The sequence below is a fragment of the Pseudochaenichthys georgianus genome, chromosome 20 (assembly GCF_902827115.2).
Source record: "Pseudochaenichthys georgianus chromosome 20, fPseGeo1.2, whole genome shotgun sequence".
NCBI lineage: Eukaryota > Metazoa > Chordata > Actinopteri > Perciformes > Channichthyidae > Pseudochaenichthys > Pseudochaenichthys georgianus.
In genome coordinates this window covers 22,756,151-22,774,843 of record NC_047522.1, presented here as the reverse complement: position 1 = coordinate 22,774,843, position 18,693 = coordinate 22,756,151, and the positions used below count along the sequence as shown (strand labels likewise).

The 18,693-nt window shown below is 41.8% G+C and overlaps 2 protein-coding genes across 2 annotated transcripts in view; both read right to left on the bottom strand.

Annotated features, from left to right (window-relative positions):
• LOC117465662 (serine/threonine-protein kinase OSR1-like) overlaps nt 1-15,340 on the bottom strand; it is a 74,585-nt gene extending 59,245 nt beyond the window's left edge. The window contains exons 1-2 of the mRNA XM_034108618.2: nt 15,071-15,340; nt 4,322-4,434 (exon numbers count right to left, since the gene is read on the bottom strand). Of these exons, the coding sequence (XP_033964509.1) occupies nt 4,322-4,434; nt 15,071-15,197 (240 nt within the window). The 5' untranslated portion in view covers nt 15,198-15,340. The remainder of the gene's footprint in view (nt 1-4,321; nt 4,435-15,070) is intronic.
• Nucleotides 15,341-16,161: 821 nt separating this feature from the next.
• myd88 (MYD88 innate immune signal transduction adaptor) overlaps nt 16,162-18,693 on the bottom strand; it is a 10,373-nt gene continuing 7,841 nt past the window's right edge. The window contains exons 4-5 of the mRNA XM_034108832.2: nt 18,178-18,269; nt 16,162-16,830 (exon numbers count right to left, since the gene is read on the bottom strand). Of these exons, the coding sequence (XP_033964723.1) occupies nt 16,664-16,830; nt 18,178-18,269 (259 nt within the window). The 3' untranslated portion in view covers nt 16,162-16,663. The remainder of the gene's footprint in view (nt 16,831-18,177; nt 18,270-18,693) is intronic.

Genomic DNA, 18,693 nt, shown 5'->3' with positions numbered 1-18,693 from the left:
AAGCTCAGTTTGGTTAAGCCTTCTCAGATTGTATAGGAGATAAACACCGGGCCACACTATTGTTTTTCTACTGAATTAGATCCGACCAGTCAGTATTTGGCGTGTCAGAAGACCTTGAAACTGAGCCCCAAAGTAAATAAACGAGCTATTGTCACAAAGGGAATACCGTCACAAACTGGTGCCACAGTCACACAGAGAAGCCACTATAACACACACACACACACACACACACACACACACACACACAGACACAGAATACTATACACATTCTCCTTTGCTTCCCAAGCCAAGTCCATACTGACTGAGCTACTGTCGCCCTTTTTTGGCTTTTAAATAATCAGAGATAATCCTCAGCTCCAATGATAGGGTTATAAAACACTGAAGCCAAAATAGGTACATATATTATGCCATTACAGCAACAGTACAGCAATGCATTACATCATAAGAGGATTCTCCACAGGAGCGATCTGGGTTCAACGTAATGCTTCCTTGCCGTTGAACCCGGGTAGGGGAATTAGGGGGGAAACCACAGGCAGGAAATCCGACCTTGCTGTCGTCCATGTGACCGCCTGCTCCGAGAATCCGGGAGCAGCATTCCCCCGATTCATCCTCCGCAAAATCGTGGGGGGTCGGGGGAAAATTAGGGTTCAGTATCGCCAGTGAGTAGTGAGAAATCGGCCGTTAATCCCCAGGCCGTCGTCTCGAAATACACAATATGTATTTCCTACTTCCCAGGACTTTGGGTTGGGAAGTGGGGAGAGGAAACATCCAATAATCAACAGCACCAAAACATCTGGCACATGTGGAACAAAAGGGTCACGACTAGTTATAACTTTACATTCATTAAATATGCCTTTTATTGCACACCAATATCCTACTTTTAAACTGCATTACCAACGGAAAAATGTCCCAATTTGGGATCGAGAGGAATATCTTATCTTAGCTTTTACCAATGCAGGGGTTTGAGATGGCAAAGTGGAAATAAAGACACCGTGCCGGAAGATGGCGGTGGGTCTAACAGTTTCCTGGCAGTAAGAGGAGTCTTCAGAGACCACCAGAATAGTGTTTGAAGTGACAGGGACGATTGGAGGAGGGCTCGTAATGAAAAGCAGAGGTGGGAACCAACATGCACGGACCTCAGATAAGCCGTGTGTTAGAGCAGCCCCCTTTGATCACACGGAGAGAGGTCACACACAAGGTCATCGACAATCAAGTCATCCCTGACGTCAGAAATACGTGTTTTTTCCAACATCATTGCTTTGATGCAGACGTGTCTGGAGGCAGGGGTGGGCGGGATTGGATTTATGGACTATTTTAACGTCTCTTTTTTGGTTTTCTTTTAGTTGTATCTTAAAAAGTATTTTTAAAAAGCCGCCAAATTAAGTACAAAGAAACATTTTAAATGCATTTTTCCTCCTGTGTGTTTGATTGACGGCGGCTGGAATGCTGACAGGGTGTCCGTGGTACACCTGAGGGAACGGACAAGTAAATAAACGTGTGCTGTAGCCTGCATGTCAGGTGCAGACGGCGTGTTGATGGGGGATCTGAAGAGAGAGGACCACACGGGCAGATAACTCCACCCACGTGCCATTAGCAGGAACGTTTGTGTAACCAGAGGTGGGAAGTAGTGGAGTACAAATACTTCGTTACGTACATTTTTCTGGTATCAATACTTTACTCCACTACTTATTTTTCTAACGACTTTTTACTTCTTACATGTTGAACCCAAACACCTGTACTTTCTACTTCTTCTATGTTGAACACTAATACCTGTACTTTCTACTTCCTACATGTTGAACCCAAATACCTGTACTTTCTACTTCCTACATGTTGAACCCAAATACCTGTACTTTCTACTTCCTACATGTTGAACACAAATACCTGTACTTTCTACTTCTTACATGTTGAACTCAAATACCTGTACTTTCTACTTCCTACATGTTGAACACAAATACCTGTACTTTCTACTTCTTACATGTTGAACTCAAATACCTGTACTTTCTACTTCTTACATGTTGAACCCAAATACCTGTACTTTCTACTTCTTACATGTTGAACTCAAATACCTGTACTTTCTACTTCCTACATGTTGAACCCAAATACCTGTACTTTCTACTTCCTACATGTTGAACACAAATACCTGTACTTTCTACTTCTTACATGTTGAACTCAAATACCTGTACTTTCTACTTCCTACATGTTGAACACAAATACCTGTACTTTCTACTTCTTACATGTTGAACTCAAATACCTGTACTTTCTACTTCTTACATGTTGAACCCAAATACCTGTACTTTCTACTTCTTACATGTTGAACTCAAATACCTGTACTTTCTACTTCTTACATGTTGAACTCAAATACCTGTACTTTCTACTTCTCACATGTTGAACTCAAATACCTGTACTTTCTACTTCCTACATGTTGAACCCAAATACCTGTACTTTCTACTTCCTACATGTTGAACACAAATACCTGTACTTTCTACTTCTTACATGTTGAACCCAAATACCTGTACTTTCTACTTCTTACATGTTGAACTCAAATACCTGTACTTTCTACTTCTTACATGTTGAACCCAAATACCTGTACTTTCTACTTCTTACATGTTGAACTCAAATACCTGTACTTTCTACTTCTTACATGTTGAACACAAATACCTGTACTTTCTACTTCTCACATGTTGAACTCAAATACCTGTACTTTCTACTTCTCACATGTTGAACACAAATACCTGTACTTTCTACTTCTCACATGTTGAACTCAAATACCTGTACTTTCTACTTCTTACATGTTGAACCCAAATACCTGTACTTTCTACTTCTCTCATTTTCCAAACAGCTGGTTCCTTTAGTCAGAATGTGTGTTTGGGGCGTGATCATTATTCTTTAGAGTCACTGCGTGCCTATTGGTTGGAACACTTCCTGGTCTTCTCTAAAGAAGAGGGACCAATGGAAACGTTGTCATGTTGCCGTTGTTCAGCATGGAAACATTCATTAGCTAACAATGACATTATTGTTCTATTGATATAAAGCAGGGGTGGGGAACCTTTTTCCTCTCAAGGGCCATTTCAATTTTTACAATATCCTCAGAGGGCCGTACAAGTTATTGACCTCTGCTTAAAAAAACTAAAATCACAGCCCATTCATTTCATTCTGTGCAAAGAAAAAGCAACCTCTTAATCCAGATATCTCACCATGACTCGCGTATGCATGCACGTGCAGGGTGTGGCGTGCTCCCCTGGGAAGATTTTTTTTAAATGTTGAAGTTAAAAGCATCAATCTGGTGCACTTTGAGAGCAACATTAGGAGATCTATGGACACATCTCTCAACACCCAAACACAACTGTAAGCAGATTTTCTTTTAATTTATGGATATTTGACAAATCACTCCCCTTTCAAACTGTATTCTTCTTTATTAATAACTGTCATATAGTATTTTATACCTGTTTACTTTATTCTCTTGTTTTTTTTATAACTATAATGATCATATAAAGATGTGCCTTTACCTCACTGGTTGTAGACAAAGCTTCTTATATTCGTTAGCATAGCTAGCTAACCAGATGCTAATGATAACAACACAGTTATTGACTGTATGACAGATGAACAGATCGCCGCTGGGCTTTCAACTAAAGACACAGACACGCAGAAACTGCGGCATGTGTATGGACTTATCGGTACTGCAATGTCTGAAGTGCTGGAGTGGCGTTCTGGTGCTCTCCGTCAGAACTGCACCCCTGTCAGTCGAGACATATACCACGTGATGACACGTTAGGCTCGTGTTGTGTTCAAGGACCCTGACCTTGGCCAGGAAAAACAGGCACTCGCTTGTTTAATTTGTTTGCGGTCTAGATTTCTTTCATTTTTTTATTTTTTGCGTGTGTTTATAAATGACATCGAGGGCCGTACCAAATTGTCTCGCGGGCCGTATACGGCCCGGAGGCCGGAGGTTCCCCACCCCTGATATAAAGGGAGGTCAGGTACTCTTTAAAGCAGCTGCTAGCTATGGGTACTTTTTACTGAAGTACACTTCAAAGCCTCTTTACTTCTACTTGAGTAAAGAAGTTTAGTCAGTACTTCTACTTTCACCAGAGTATGTTTAAACACGAGTATCTGTACTTCTACTTGAGGAAAAGATGTGTGTACTTTAACATCTCGGTGTGTAACGTGCTGCACATCAGTGGCTAGCTCAGTTAGCTAGCTAGCCTGCAGAGGCTTTGCTAACCTTAGCAAAGCACTAAACCCTTTAAAACCATAGACATGCCTATCGGTAAGTAACACATTGCATGCAACAGGATATCACATTCTGTGTTGTGTTTCTTACCAGGAGTTCGTCCATGCTCGTCTGGCACTTCTCGAGGTTGATACGTTTGATGGCCACCTTCTCCTTGCGTGGTAAACAGTACGCTGCCTGAACCACTGCTGTGGCCCCACTCCCTGAAACACACGAGAAAAACATCACTTTGATTAATATTCAGTACAATAATGATCATCTGGTTTAAGACCGTCAGTGCTGTTGTGGAAATGAACTTTGGCACGATCATTCGAGGTCATATTCCCATCCTGAGGCTTCGTGTAACCGTCTGCCCCTTCCCTAACCCGTCTACAAACTTTAATCACTTTTAAATCCTCCCGAGTTCAGGCAGGTTAAGCACAGTTTTGCTTTTCACAGTTCATCCGATTTCTCTTTGGCAAAGCTTCACTTTCTGTTCATCAATTATGAATCAGCTTTCCCAAATCCTGCCTGATGGAGGGGAGGGAGTGACTCTTTAACCCAGACTTCCCCAGGAGGATAGGGCAGGGGTAGGGGTAGGGTTGTCGGAGAGAGAACCAAATTCCCTTTTGTAGATTCGCGGCACACATTCAAGTTTGTGTTCAGTGCTTTTTTGAAAAAAAAATTTTTATTCTTGACACGATGGCAGTTTTATAACTAGGAGGATGTTAAAGGTCCCATTTCTACTGATCATAATTCCGTCGTTGAGGTCGACGAGAATACATGTATATTGTTCAATGTTCCAAACTCACATTGGTTTCTCACAGCATCTCTGTAAAGTCTGTGTATTCACTCTCTGTCCTACACGGCTTGTTGGAGCTCCTGCCCTCCAGAAGCGTCTCGTCGCTGGGCTCCGCTTTAAAAATAGGATTGAAGACTATTTTTCGACGCGACGCAGCCGTAAGGTAATGTCGGGCAGGAAGTGGAACGGTGACAGCATCCGGCCCACCCCCCAAATCAACAAGAAGTGCGAGCCGGCATGCACGACGCTCCGCTTCCGTAATGCTTCTGAAACGCGCCCGGTAGGGTATGACCCGGAGGAGACCGGACCAAAACCGCGGCGCAGCCGTAACGCGCCGCAGGCGGACCCGGTAACTAGGAGTTAGAGTTTACTCGCTACAGGGTGCACTTTGAGGGTTTTGACTCTGCAGACCGTTCACATGCAGAACAAGCTATAACACACAAGGGGACGGGTAACAACCGGAAAAGCATGATTTGCTTTTGACACAAGTAATATATCAATGAGGTCTGGATTTTTAAAGGAGACACTTTTTGGGGTTTTCCCTTCAGCGTGTTATTGTCGCGCCCTGGACAGAAGAAGGAGACCACACATATGTCCTGTGTGTGAACATATTAGGCCTCTTTCAACAGATTTCAAAACCTGGACACCACTTCAAATCACGGTTATTGCCCATGCTAACTTCTTAAAAGTTGCATCATATAGTATAGTATTGTGAAAAAAGAACAGGTCTTCGCTAGTTCATTCCACAACTACAGCTGTTTAGATAAAAACAAGCAAAGAACACATGAATGCAATCGGATTAAAGTTTGAATCCAACAAGAGTGGACTAATCTTCATCCTGGATATCGGTGGTAGAGTGAAGGATTGTTGTCTCCCTCCTAAGAGAGCCTGTTGTTCCTGCTTCGTGTGAGGTCACTGCCCCGCTCTCTTTATACACACACACACACACACACACACACACACACACACACACACACACACACACACACACACACACACACACACACACACACACACACACACACACACACACACACACACACACACACACACACACACACACACACACACACACACACACACACACACACACACACACACACGTAGTGCTGCGTACCGGTACGCCTAACCGGTACTGGACTTGTAAAAAGTTTCGGTTCAAGTCCGGTTAAAACCGGAACGTCGGGAACCGGTACTTGGACTCGCAAAAAAACTAGCACTTACGTATATTCTGGTGTCTGTAGTTATTTAAACATTCCCTGATAAACGTTATTCAGCGTCAATAAATGAGTGCTAATCCCAGTGTGCTCAGTGTACAACATCACATGTCATTTCACCTTCGATTCACGGTTTGAAAACGTAGCATTTCGCCACATGCTAATGCTAACCGGAAGTGAAGAATTTTCAGAATAAAAGTATTAAGTTAATAGTTAGTGAACTTCCGGTTTTTTCAGAATAAAACTAATTTAAATTAGTGTATTTAATTCAAAATTACGCCATATCAACATTGATTTGAATTTCTAACAGTATGTATGTACATCACTATGTATGTAATATGTACTGTATAATGTACACATGTAGAGTTGTAGAAAATACATGGTGTACAGACAGTACAGTACACTCTGACTGTACATACAGTGTAGCCTATACTGTATACTATAGTAGGTGTGTAACAGTGTAATGCGTATAGTCTACTCTACACTCTACCTTTCAGCAACGCTTTAGGGATTTAGGCTCAGTCAGCTCAGGGACTGTTTGGTTACTTTAGTTTGGTAAATGAAATACATGTTTGAACTTTGTAGTAGTTCACTGTAGTTGCTGTCATAAGTCATTTGTACTTTGTAGAGAAATGTAGACACAAGTTGGAAGGGAGCACAATAAACCTGACGAGTTTGAATTTGAGTTGATTATGAGTTAATTTTCAATTGATAATTAGCTCACAATAAGTTCACTTTAGTTACTCACGCAACTTGACACAAGCCATGGGTTCAGGTCCGGACTTATAAGTCCGGACCTGAACCTGAACCTCCGGACTTGAGTCCGGACCTGAACCTGAATGTGAGTCCAGGTACGCAGCACTACACACACGTGATGCTGAGCGATGCCTGGAGCACATTGTCCGATGGCAGCAGGTCTGAAAGAGTGATCGGTGCGTTGGTTCACTCCGCAGTAACCTTTTCCTAACCTCCTGCTCGCTCTTAGTAGCTGACTAGCTGCGGCCAAATATTAACAACAACGTTGTCGGGAGGCATTCAAAAAAGACCTACACTGTTTCCTGATTTTAATTAAAAAGTGAAGCCGTCCCTGAAGACTGAAAACTGCTTTTTATTGAACTGTTTTTTGTTCAGTGTAGTTCTGGCCTCAGGCTGCGTGGGAGAAGCAAAGGATAACATGAGATGCAACTGAGATTATTAACCGCTGCCATTTCCTTGTAATTTCCTGTATTTGACACGAGGGCTGCACAATTAGTTTTATCTAAATTAAGTAATACAGTTTGGACCAGTGCAATATCTGAAATGCAGTGAGGAAAACATACGGTAAAAGGCTAAATATGTGGTCAACAAAACTGTATTCTAGTGACTGAACTTTGTTCACCTTCTCCTAAAAGAAAACAAATCATTTTAATATATTTTTTTATGATAATGCAAATAATGTACAAAAAAATGTATCTCTCACATATCGCAAATCATATTGAAGAGGCACTATCCATCAAATGGATTGCAGCAAGTCATTTCTGCCCAATTCTCCAACACTAATCGACTAAAGTCACTTTAATACCCGCAAAAACAGACAGTTCAACACCTGAACTTTTGAAAGAACATCCATAACTTTCATCTGTTCGCAACTTATATCCATCCATCCATCTTCTCCCGCTTATCCGTGGTCGGGTCGCGGGGGTAGCAGTTCCAGCAGAGAGCCCCAAACTTTCTTTTCCCTGGCGACATCAACCAGCTCTGACTGGGGGATCCCAAGGCGCTCCCAGGCCAGCGAACAGATATAATCCCTCCACCTGGTCCTAGGTCTACCCCTTGGTCTCTTCCCAGCTGGACGTGCCTGGAACACCTCCCAGGTGGCATCCTAACTAGGTGCCCGAACCACCTCAACTGGCTTCTTTTGACGCGAAGGAGGAGCGACTCAACTCCGAGTCCCTCCCTGATGACCGAACTTCTCACCTTATCTCTAAGGGAGACACCAGCCACCCTGCGGAGGAAACCCATCTCGGCCGCTTGCATCCGCGATCTCGTTCTTTCGGTCATGATATATATATCAATATTCCAATTACTGTATATAGACTTTTCTGCACTATTTCTACTATATTCCATTTACTTGCAATATTTTATCTGTTTTCATTTCATTTCATTTCAAACCTTTATTTATACAGATAAAATCCCATTGAGATCATTGATCTCTTTTCCAAGGGAGACCTGCTCAAGTAGTTCCACATGAAACATAAAAGCATAAACAGAACAACAAAAGGACATCATCCAGCATCATGTACATAATTATCCACATAAGCAGGTACCAACAGCTTCCGATTGAGTAGCATCCAACCGAGCTTTAAAAACATTTAGTGGCACCAGATTGCTCAGTTTCCATTTAATGTGCAGACTGTTCCAAGACAGAGGAGCTGCATCTAAAAGCTGTCTTCCCTAAGACAGTCCTAGCAGTTGGCACATTTAATAAAACCACAGCATGCGATCTCAGGCAGTAGCCACTTACAATTCTCCGTGAGATCAGGGAGCAGAGAAGAGATGGAAGTTTCCCTAACATGGCTTTGTGTTTTATTGTGTTGCACTGTTGGAGGAGCTTGTGACCTAAGATTGTCATCGTCATAACTACACTGCACACATGACAATAAAAGCCTTGCATCTTGAATATGGCTGATAAAGACTACTTCCTGAAGCTATAGCGGGTGCCATCTAATGCTTGGAGTTGCACAACTATCCCGCATTAAAGAAATCACAGATAACTCCACCATAGCTCAAAACTAGGGGCTGTAATATATCCTCCATAGCCCCCCCCCCCCACGAACCAAACCCCCTGGAGGGCGGCCAGTGATGGGAGCCAGTTGCTCCGCTGGTACACATTGGCGTGTAAATTGCTCCAAACAAACAGCCAGTCACCAGGGGTGGATGGACAAGCTGGGGAGCGTGTGTGTGTGTGTGTGTGTGTGTGTGTGTGTGTGTGTGTGTGTGTGTGTGTGTGTGTGTGTGTGTGTGTGTGTGTGTGTGTGTGTGTGTGTGTGTGTGTGTGGAAAAGGGGGGAGGGGTTGTTGGGTCAGGTCAAGGGGCACCAAGGCCAGCCAATTAGTCTCCAAAAGAGGAGCCATCCAGCAGCTAGTCAGGGCCGTGAGTTAACATGGACCTGATGCTCTTTGATATTGATTCCAAGCTTAGCACAAGGTTGCTCGGCTCAGAGGAGTCACGTCTCTACTATCCAGTTACATGATTATGAAATACTCAGAGAAGCCTTTGAGGTTTGAAGCAAAGCTGCAGTGATTATACTACGATGCACACAGGGGGACACAAGTCAGTCGTAGAAAATAAGATCGTCACAAAACGTCTTCTTCCGAATTGGGAGGAGAAACAGAAACTGCATTAGTGGCTTCGAAACAGTCAACATCTAATCTGCTGGAACGAATGTAAAGGCTGCATTTAAGTGGGCGGCGGCGAGGTCCAAGGGGACTTGGCTTGGCAACTGGAAGGTCACCAGTTGAAGTCCCGGCAAGACCAAGTGCTACCGAGGTGTCCCTGAGCAAGGCACCGTTCCCCACACTGCCCCCCGGGCGCCGTTCAAAATGGCAGCCCACTGCTCCTAACACTAGGATGCAGAGAAACCATTTTGTTACACCTCATGTTTTTAAAAAGACTTAATAAAAGAGAACAGGATCAGCCGTTACGAATACAGACGAAAACACAACTTCAAAGATACAATTCGCTGTACATTTAAGTAACTTTACTTCACGATTAAATCTTTGCACACGTTTGATTATATCATAAATGTAATGGCATCTCTCTGGATGTTGAACTCGGCCACAGAGGGGACGAGAGCGTGACCACGCTGTGAGGGAAGCATTGACAAAACAATCATGATCTTTCAAAAAAAGCATCCAATGTTTTCTGTAAGCATGTTTCCTCAAAACAAGTGGAGCCCGCAGATCATCACACTACGACCGGGCGAAGTGTGCACGGGCCGGGCAAGAGGTTTTTCCTTAAATGAACTTTCCTGTTTAACCCCAAATACTCGTGTGCTGCTTTGCCGTCAAGCCGATAGCTGACATGTTTGCTCTTTAGGGAGTTGACGTCCCAGTATGGAATGTTTGCATTCTTTCTATTCTGGTGCACGGCCAAGAAGTCTTTTAAAAGATGGGGAGACACAAGGGAATAGTCGACAGATTGATAATCTTACCGAGGACGCGGACTAAGAACCAGCATGACACTAAATGTAATCATTAAAACACCATTAAAATGACAAGAAACAATTTAAATCTCAGCGTCTCGTGGTACTCGTTAGATAAGACCAAATGATTACACTGCTCAGGTTGAATACTTGATTCTGATTGGTCAACGGGGCATTCCAGTGGTCTGCTGATTTACGATAGCAGACAAGGCGAAAAGACTGTTGCTAAGGAGGATCAAGGGACTGTGTGCGGCCATATCAATCCGCAGAAAGGAGTCTGGTAAAAAAAAAAAACGTGATTTTCATTCATCAGAAAACGCTACGGATACTTGTTGAATATTTATGCCAGGCACAATTATCGTTTTAGCTTCGTCTTTGATTGGCTTCTTCATGGATGAGGTCACCATCAGTTTGTCTGTTTCTCACCGGGCCAGTTCGCGCCTGACGTCCTTCCTCTGCATACCTGGATGTCATTCCATTATTCATAGAAAGGTACAACGAGAAAATGTCACATGACTTCTTCTTACCAGTAGCCTCTGACTCAACATTGATCCAAAGTCATTCCCATGGCATGTAACCCAGTACAGTACTTAAAATTGAGCGATGTGGCACTTTATAGACAAGGTCTATTTTATTGCTAGTATTAAAAAGAACAGTGTTTCACTTAAATGTCTGCGAGAGCCCAGGAATGAATTTGTCAAATCATATGTTAGTGGTTTTTGTGAGTTGATATAAATGTAACTGGGTCAAATTGCCATATTATAAAAACGGACAAGTCAAATCAAGCAATCTGATTGGTTCTTAGCCGTCATATAATGAGTGTATACCACGGGTAGAATTGTAGTTACTTTTCACAACAAGTCCGTATCCCTCCGCATCTGAGAAAAGCTACAACCGTTACATTACGTCCGTTACGAAGCCAACTAAGTAACAAAGCTGAAGACGGAAACATGTAAGGGATACTGTGCAGCAAGGACTTATTGACCGTTGTTAAGGACGCTCACATCTGCGGAAAGAAGTCCGGTCGATTTAACTGTATACAGTTGGGCTGAAAAGCTTCGCGTCGGGCCGAACCACGCCCCTTAGCTGTGATATAATGAGTATACCACGGCCTGTCGTGAGCTATTGCTTAAATATATTATCTCTTGTTGAGTATCGTAAACGTGTTACTTGACTCCGTGTTTTTTCCACAGATATCACAGAATACTAATAATTGAAATGGCCTCAGCTTTAATGTTGACAATAAATCGTAGTCTAGTGGTTGCTTTTTGATTGTCTGATAAGTTTGCTAGAATATAATATTACTGGAGTTTTGTAAACCACGAAGGAACAGGTCATTATTTGAAGCAAACATGACAGATAATTCCTTCGGATGTAACGATATATCGAATATCGCGATAAATAAATGTCTCAATACCGTCGTGAGACTGACTAAATCGTCAATCTCTTTTTCAAGACAGACCTGTCCAACATGGCAGCAAGTAGGTTACAACATAAAACAACAGAACACAAAAGGACATGGTATTTACAGCGCTACATGTACACACCCAGAGACATGGACAAGTACCAACAGTATATCTCGCCCTGTCAATAAGCCTCACCTTCTTGGCAAACACTGTATTGTTGTTGAAGTGGTGGAGAGACAATGCACAGTTTGACCCACTGCTGTCACCCAGGGCCAAAGCATATCTCTCTGTCCCAGCGACACCAGCACCAAGCGAGAGAGTGTTTCCACAGCAGGGGGTTTTGCAAACGCCCAAACATCCCAGCTTCTACCTGGAAATGTGGACGTGCTCATATTCCTAAAAGATAACCTTGATGACGCTGAGTGAGTGAGTGAGTGAGTGAGTGAGTGAGTGAGTGAGTGAGTGAGTGAGTGAGTGAGTTAGAGTTTAATTACTTGAAAAACTAAAGTGAAACTTGATTGATATTATATTGTTGACACTTTAAAATACTACTATCCTACTAAAATGCTGTACAAATCAGATTCAACTTAAAAATAAATAAAATAAAAATGGCAAAAAAAAATGTTGGTTTTTTTGCAACTTTTTTTCCCTCCAATATCGCGATAAATATCGTACCGTGGACTTGTTATCGCGATATTATCGTACTGTGAGTTTTTGGTATCGTTACATCCCTAATCATTCCAGTTTTCAGCTTTAAAATGTTGGGGATTTTCTGCTTCTCTTATGTGGTTAAAAACTCTGAGGACAATCTGAAGAGTTAGTCGGACAAACAATTTGATGAGAGATCGCCTCGAGGCTGTTTTAACTCGAATATCTCTTGGACACTGAGTTCAAACAAGAAGGTCTCTTTTCACAATTTCCTTTAATGTGTGCACGTACTGGACTGCACGTTCTGATGGGACATGAACGGACTATGAGGAACATTTCCAATCAAAGCAACTTCTTTATTCACTCAGTGATGCTAGAAGCAGAGAACAGCAAGAGACACACACAGCTCGTGTTACCTGATACAAATCTAAATTAAAACATCTAAATGTTATCTTTCCTACACAAACAGTGAGCTGGACTAATTATCTGAAGGAGTCAATACTGCATGTGTATAACCCTCCTCTAAAATACACACTCCGAAACAACCCCTGACTGTTGTGCAACCTCGAGAAGATCGTCCAAACATGAACACACAAAAAAACCTCCCTATTTTGAGGCTCCGATCTCTTTCCCCCGCAGTAGTTATTCTCTTGAGGCTAATATTTTTGGTAAAATGCTGACAGCAAATGCTAAGAAGGTAACCTGAGGAGAATGATCTGAGGAAGTCATTCTGATTTGGTAGAACAGCAAGAGATTTAAAGAGTGTCCACTAAAAATGGATAAAGGAAATGGAAGAAAACTTGACTATTGTTTGATTTACTGATCAATTATCTAGTTCGAGGCGTCCCTCAGACCAAAGCTCATTTTTTAAAGCTGTAATGGAAATAAGGTAGTCATAGAAAGACTGTCTAAGAGGGCAGAGAGCAGGACAACTCCACAGGACTTTCCGCAAGGTTAAACCTGACCAGAAGCAGATGCCAAACAGAAGGACTTTTCCTGTCCAACTTGTGTTTACGAGGAGCCTTGGACCACAGCTAGAGAGAGTTACGATTGGATATTAAACAAGGGCAACTAGTGGTCAGCTTTTGTGTCATTTTAGACAACTACACCGTTTATTTCCAAAGCCAAATTGATATTCTTCTTACCCAGTACAACCTGGACATAGCCTCACCAAACAATCTGTGTCGCACATTGCGTAGTAGAGAAATGCCACAGAACTGTTTCCATACAAGAGGGGCTTTGTCTGTGTTCATGCTAAATTGCAGGGTATATCTTGTGAGGGACCTCAGATGAGATGTTCCAAGAAAGTGGAAATGGGTTGAATCTGGGTATGTTTTAGAAAATATACAAAAGGCCTGCAGAATGGACCCTCTATATGCACAGACTCCCTGAAGAGGAAGCAAGCACCACTTAAAGTCAACCAGAGGCACACATGTAGTGATTTGAGAGGACAAAACTTTGCTTATATGTTACACACTCCTTCCCTCTGAGCAGACGACAGGGTCAGGTTAAAGGTGTGGTGGGGTGGGGTGGTAAATATGAGAACATCTCAAGAACAGCTGCTGGAAAGGTGTGTTATATGTGTCCAAAGTGATACATCAAAGCAGACTGATAAAACAAAGCATTTTTTATGTTTCCCAGCAAATTCTCAAATTGCTTCCCCCCCCCCCCATTTCCTTTTCGAGACGTGTTTAAGAGCCCTTCAAAACTGATTCATCCTCTCCAACTGCTCTCACATAACTGGATTCATTCACGCAGTAAATTGCCCAAAACAGCTCTACTCTGGGAAGGACCATCGAGTCTAATCTCTGGACTTTGTAGTGGCAACACCAGTGTTTTGGAAAAAGTGATATGCTTTAATATGAAGTGTATTATATTTGGGAATGGGGGGAATGAGTACATTTACTCAAGTATTGTACTTAATAAATAAACATATATTATTAAATGTTAAGTCATTCATACAAACCCCACTTTATGCAACATTAAAAAGGGTTGAACACATTAATGCACCAATCATTTTAATACAGACATTAAAAATATATATGGTGCTTAAATGGACCATTCTGCATAGTGAGTACTTTGAAATATATGTTGATGTTAATACTTGCACGCTTACTTAAGTACAGATTGAATGCAGGACTTTCACTTATTTTTGCACTGCATAATTGCTACTTTTACTTAAGTAAATTATTAGAGTACTTCTTCCACCACTATATGTCATTGATACTACGCCTTTTAGTGATCAAATAAGAAAAAACTATACTATAATGTACTATGAATAGCAGTTAAAATCAATATTCAAATACTCAATGAAAGCAGTTATTTTCCAGCAAATAGTCAGTACCTGAATATAGTAACGTAATCGTGTAATGCCCCGGCGTGGCCCCGGTGGACGGGGTTAGCGTATCACTGACTAAAACACAACACCGCCCGGCTAGGATTGCCAAATCGGCCAAACGCGATGAACTTATCCTAGCTCCAGAAAATATAACATGCCTTCTTCTTGATGTAAACACGTGAATTAATTAAAGCTGTCACTTTAATGGAGCTAACTGCACAACGGTTAACACATTGAGCTAACAAAGCTAAGGACCACATACATACCAATCACCTCGTGTAGCTCATAGTCATCTTTGTTGATAGACCAGGTTTGGGGGCTCTGGTCCTCGGACATGGCTGAGGAGTGTGCAGGGGGCCGTCTACTATCTGCAGAAAATGTGGTCAATCCCATACACTGTGCGTAAAAGAAGTAATCCAAACAGGAGGGCGACACTTCCCCTTCTTTGCGAATCCTGCAGCACTCCTGTCATTCCCAAAGTTTGACACGAGCCTCGCAGCCCCGCCTACCGCATTCCTACTGAGCAAATGTGGACCTCCCGGGTCGCCATATTGAGTGAGGGGCGTAAATCCTGAATTCGAATACAGTCATTAAAAAGGGGGAATTATTATTAGCTCAGGTTGGCGGTTAATTACCCTGACTGTGACAGTGTACAGTGACTTTTTGAAAGGTTTGTTGCACAAATATGTAGCTTTATTTATCTTGAGACTGCATGTATTTGTATTTCCCCTTCTAGGTACCAGCAAACACTACAAATAGTATTTTAATATTAGGTTAAACATGCCTAAAAACGAATAAGGCGTGTGGGTTCCGCCACACGTTCAATGGCGGGCTGTTCAATACTCGGTCATTAATTTTCCCAGCTGAAGGACTTAGAGGCATCCATTCTTCTCATACATCCGACAAACCACATGATTTTTTTCAAATAATCACATCCCATACTTAATCCATTAGAACCCAAAATAATCTCATTGATGAAGCACTTTTATGTTGAGCATAGGCTGGGAAATTCTACCTGACAGGCCATACTCAGGGCACATATTAACAATAAAATACCCGTGTGAAAAGAGGCGTTTCTCCAGACCACCCTGTTCACTGATTGGACGGTATCACATACGCTGCTCTGTGATTGGATGTGGATGTGTTAACTGTCAAATGTACTAGGCTGAGGTCTTCTTTATAGCATTCAATTAACTACACCTCTGATTTTATAACGTTTATCTGCACACTGGCGACACCTGCTGGACAACATTGGAATATATTCTTATTTTAATACTGCACAGATTCTTTTTAATCTAATTTCTCCCTCTGGGTTAATAGTACATGAATTCTGCTTCTGAAATGAAAGGAAACTGCCTTTTAAAAATGTGATACATTTATTAAAGGAAATAATACTCATTCAATTTATTTTCAAAGTCAAATACATTACATCTTAGCATATACAAAATTATCAAATGTAAAACCACTGTGATGACTGATACAGAAAGAGAGATAAAGGTAGGTGTCAGTAGACTTTAGTGGAACAATCTGAAATCTCTTCCTCTTCAGATACAATCTCATCGAGAAGTTGCCCCGTAACAGGAAGTGGCAAGCGCAATAAAAACAGCGTTTACAGAGAATTAGGTATGCTGTTCTGAATACAAACACCTCCTCCTCACATTGTACCTCACATAAATACAAAACAGCGGCAGCAACCTGATATTCCTGAAACATAACTGATATTTGGTATCCCTGTGCAGCTTCATAATAATCACCATTTCATCCTCATAGGAAACACAAATAGACCGAGTAAATTAAAAGTGACACAAGCAATTGCACGTACTTTAACGATATGATGTTTAATAATAAAAAAGGCGCCTTTAAATATGACTGGCTGGCTGTGAGAGGGCTTTGGCGAGACGTTTCCAGAACCAGTCCTGTGTGAGCGGCCGGGTGTAGTCGCATATCGTGAGGAAGCGAAGGATGCTGGGAAACGGCCTTGACATTGGCTTGTACTTCACTGGGATAAGACGCTTCCCTCGAGCTCCTGAGAGGAACAAATATTCAAAAAAAGTTGGGTTACTCTCTGGGACAATGCAGAAAAACACGGCTACAATTACAAAAGAAAGGGAGAATGACTTTGGTTTTGAAATTGAGAGTAAGGTGTGAAATTATCTCAACGTATATGGCTGTTTGACAACTAATAGAGCAAAGGAACTTCAACTTAAGATAAGTCAGACTACCAGTGAGACGCGGCAAAATGAAGCCGGATTTAAGTGCTAAATAACAGACATGTTCACTGTTTATTAAAAATGTGCATATATCCAACAATTCTGAAAAGAGGGTCTTAAAGAAATCAATAACATAATTGGTAAGAAAGTAAACATCTTGTGCATTTTAATAATAATAATAATAATAGATTACATTTGTATAGCGCCTTTCAAGGGACCCAACGCCGCTTTACACGGTGAACAAACAAACAAAAAGGGGCAAATAATTGTAATTTTAGGCATAGATAAATCCCCCAAATATGACTCTAAACCACATGTGTCAAACTCAAGGCCCGGGGGCCAAATCAGGACCGTGGTGGATTTAATTTCGGGCCGCAGGATAATTTCTAATTCCTATTAGATCTGTCCGCCTGTATATTGCACCTTCACTCCATCCTGAGGGTCTCCTCCGCTCAGAGCCGGACCCCAAACATTGATGACCTTGCACCCAAGATGAGATGCCAAGTATCTGAACTAGCATCAGAGCAGCACACTGAGTTTAATGGATGCTTCCTTCTGCTCTTTCTCTCACACGGCAACAGGACATGTTTGGTTTTCTCTCTGAGGGAAATAGTTTTGTTGAAGCTGTTGTTGGCCTGTGGGAAAATGTACTCATAAGAAGTGACTCTGGAGAAGCTGCAGATAGAGCCATGAGACATGAATGCAGCTGATTATTTAATGTTGTTTCTATAGGCAATAGTTTAAGCTTTGTTAGTTCCAGGTTTAATATGTGCAATAAGTTCATTTCAATAAGTTCTGCAATAAACATTGAACCAGTCCGGCCCTCCACTAGTACTCGGTTTTGTATTTTGGCCCACTGTGTATTTGAGTTTGCCCCCCCTGCTCTAAATCATATATATCAATAAAGTATGGAGTCCCTTTGCAGCTTATTTAGGACCTGATTGCTTACAGACAATAACAGCAGGGCTTTGTGGTCAATAGATGTTTTAATATGTTCATTAAACCATTTTTACTTTCAATATCTGTACATTTTTGCAATGTCATGATCGTTTCACCCGTCACATCTGTCATGCTCTCTAAACCTGTCAATGTTTGAATACAAAACAGTCGCATGCATGCACAGGTTCGTCAGACGCCGTTTCCTTTCATGTGATGTTTCTCACCGGGGCAAAGGCTGAGAGCAAACTTGGTCTGGAAGTCGCAGGCGTCGCTGTCCAGGTATTCATCAGAGATCACCACCACCATCCTCTTACACCTGCACACATTTGAAGAGAGACATTTCTAAATCCATCCTCTCTGCTGCTTCCTATAACTACATAAAAATATATATTAAGCTCTCTGCCATGCGTTTTGAGTCTTCACACTTCCTCTTTCTATTTTCCCCCTCTACAGATTATTAATAGCGGCAGAATATATTCGGTTTACTGATAATAGAAAGCAGGCCTGTTTCACTTCCTGTGCTGAAATACATCCGTAAGGCACGCATGAGAAACGGTTTGCAAACAAACAAAATACCTCAGAAGCGCCGGATAAGCAGAAGTGCGTTAGCTGCCAAGTTTTATATGTATTTATATTATTGTTTAGCTTCTCTTGGACTTAAAATCTCACTGTACATTTTATTAGACTAGATTACTTTATACTCTCTTATCTCTTCTTATTATTTCTGGCACAATGTTTCG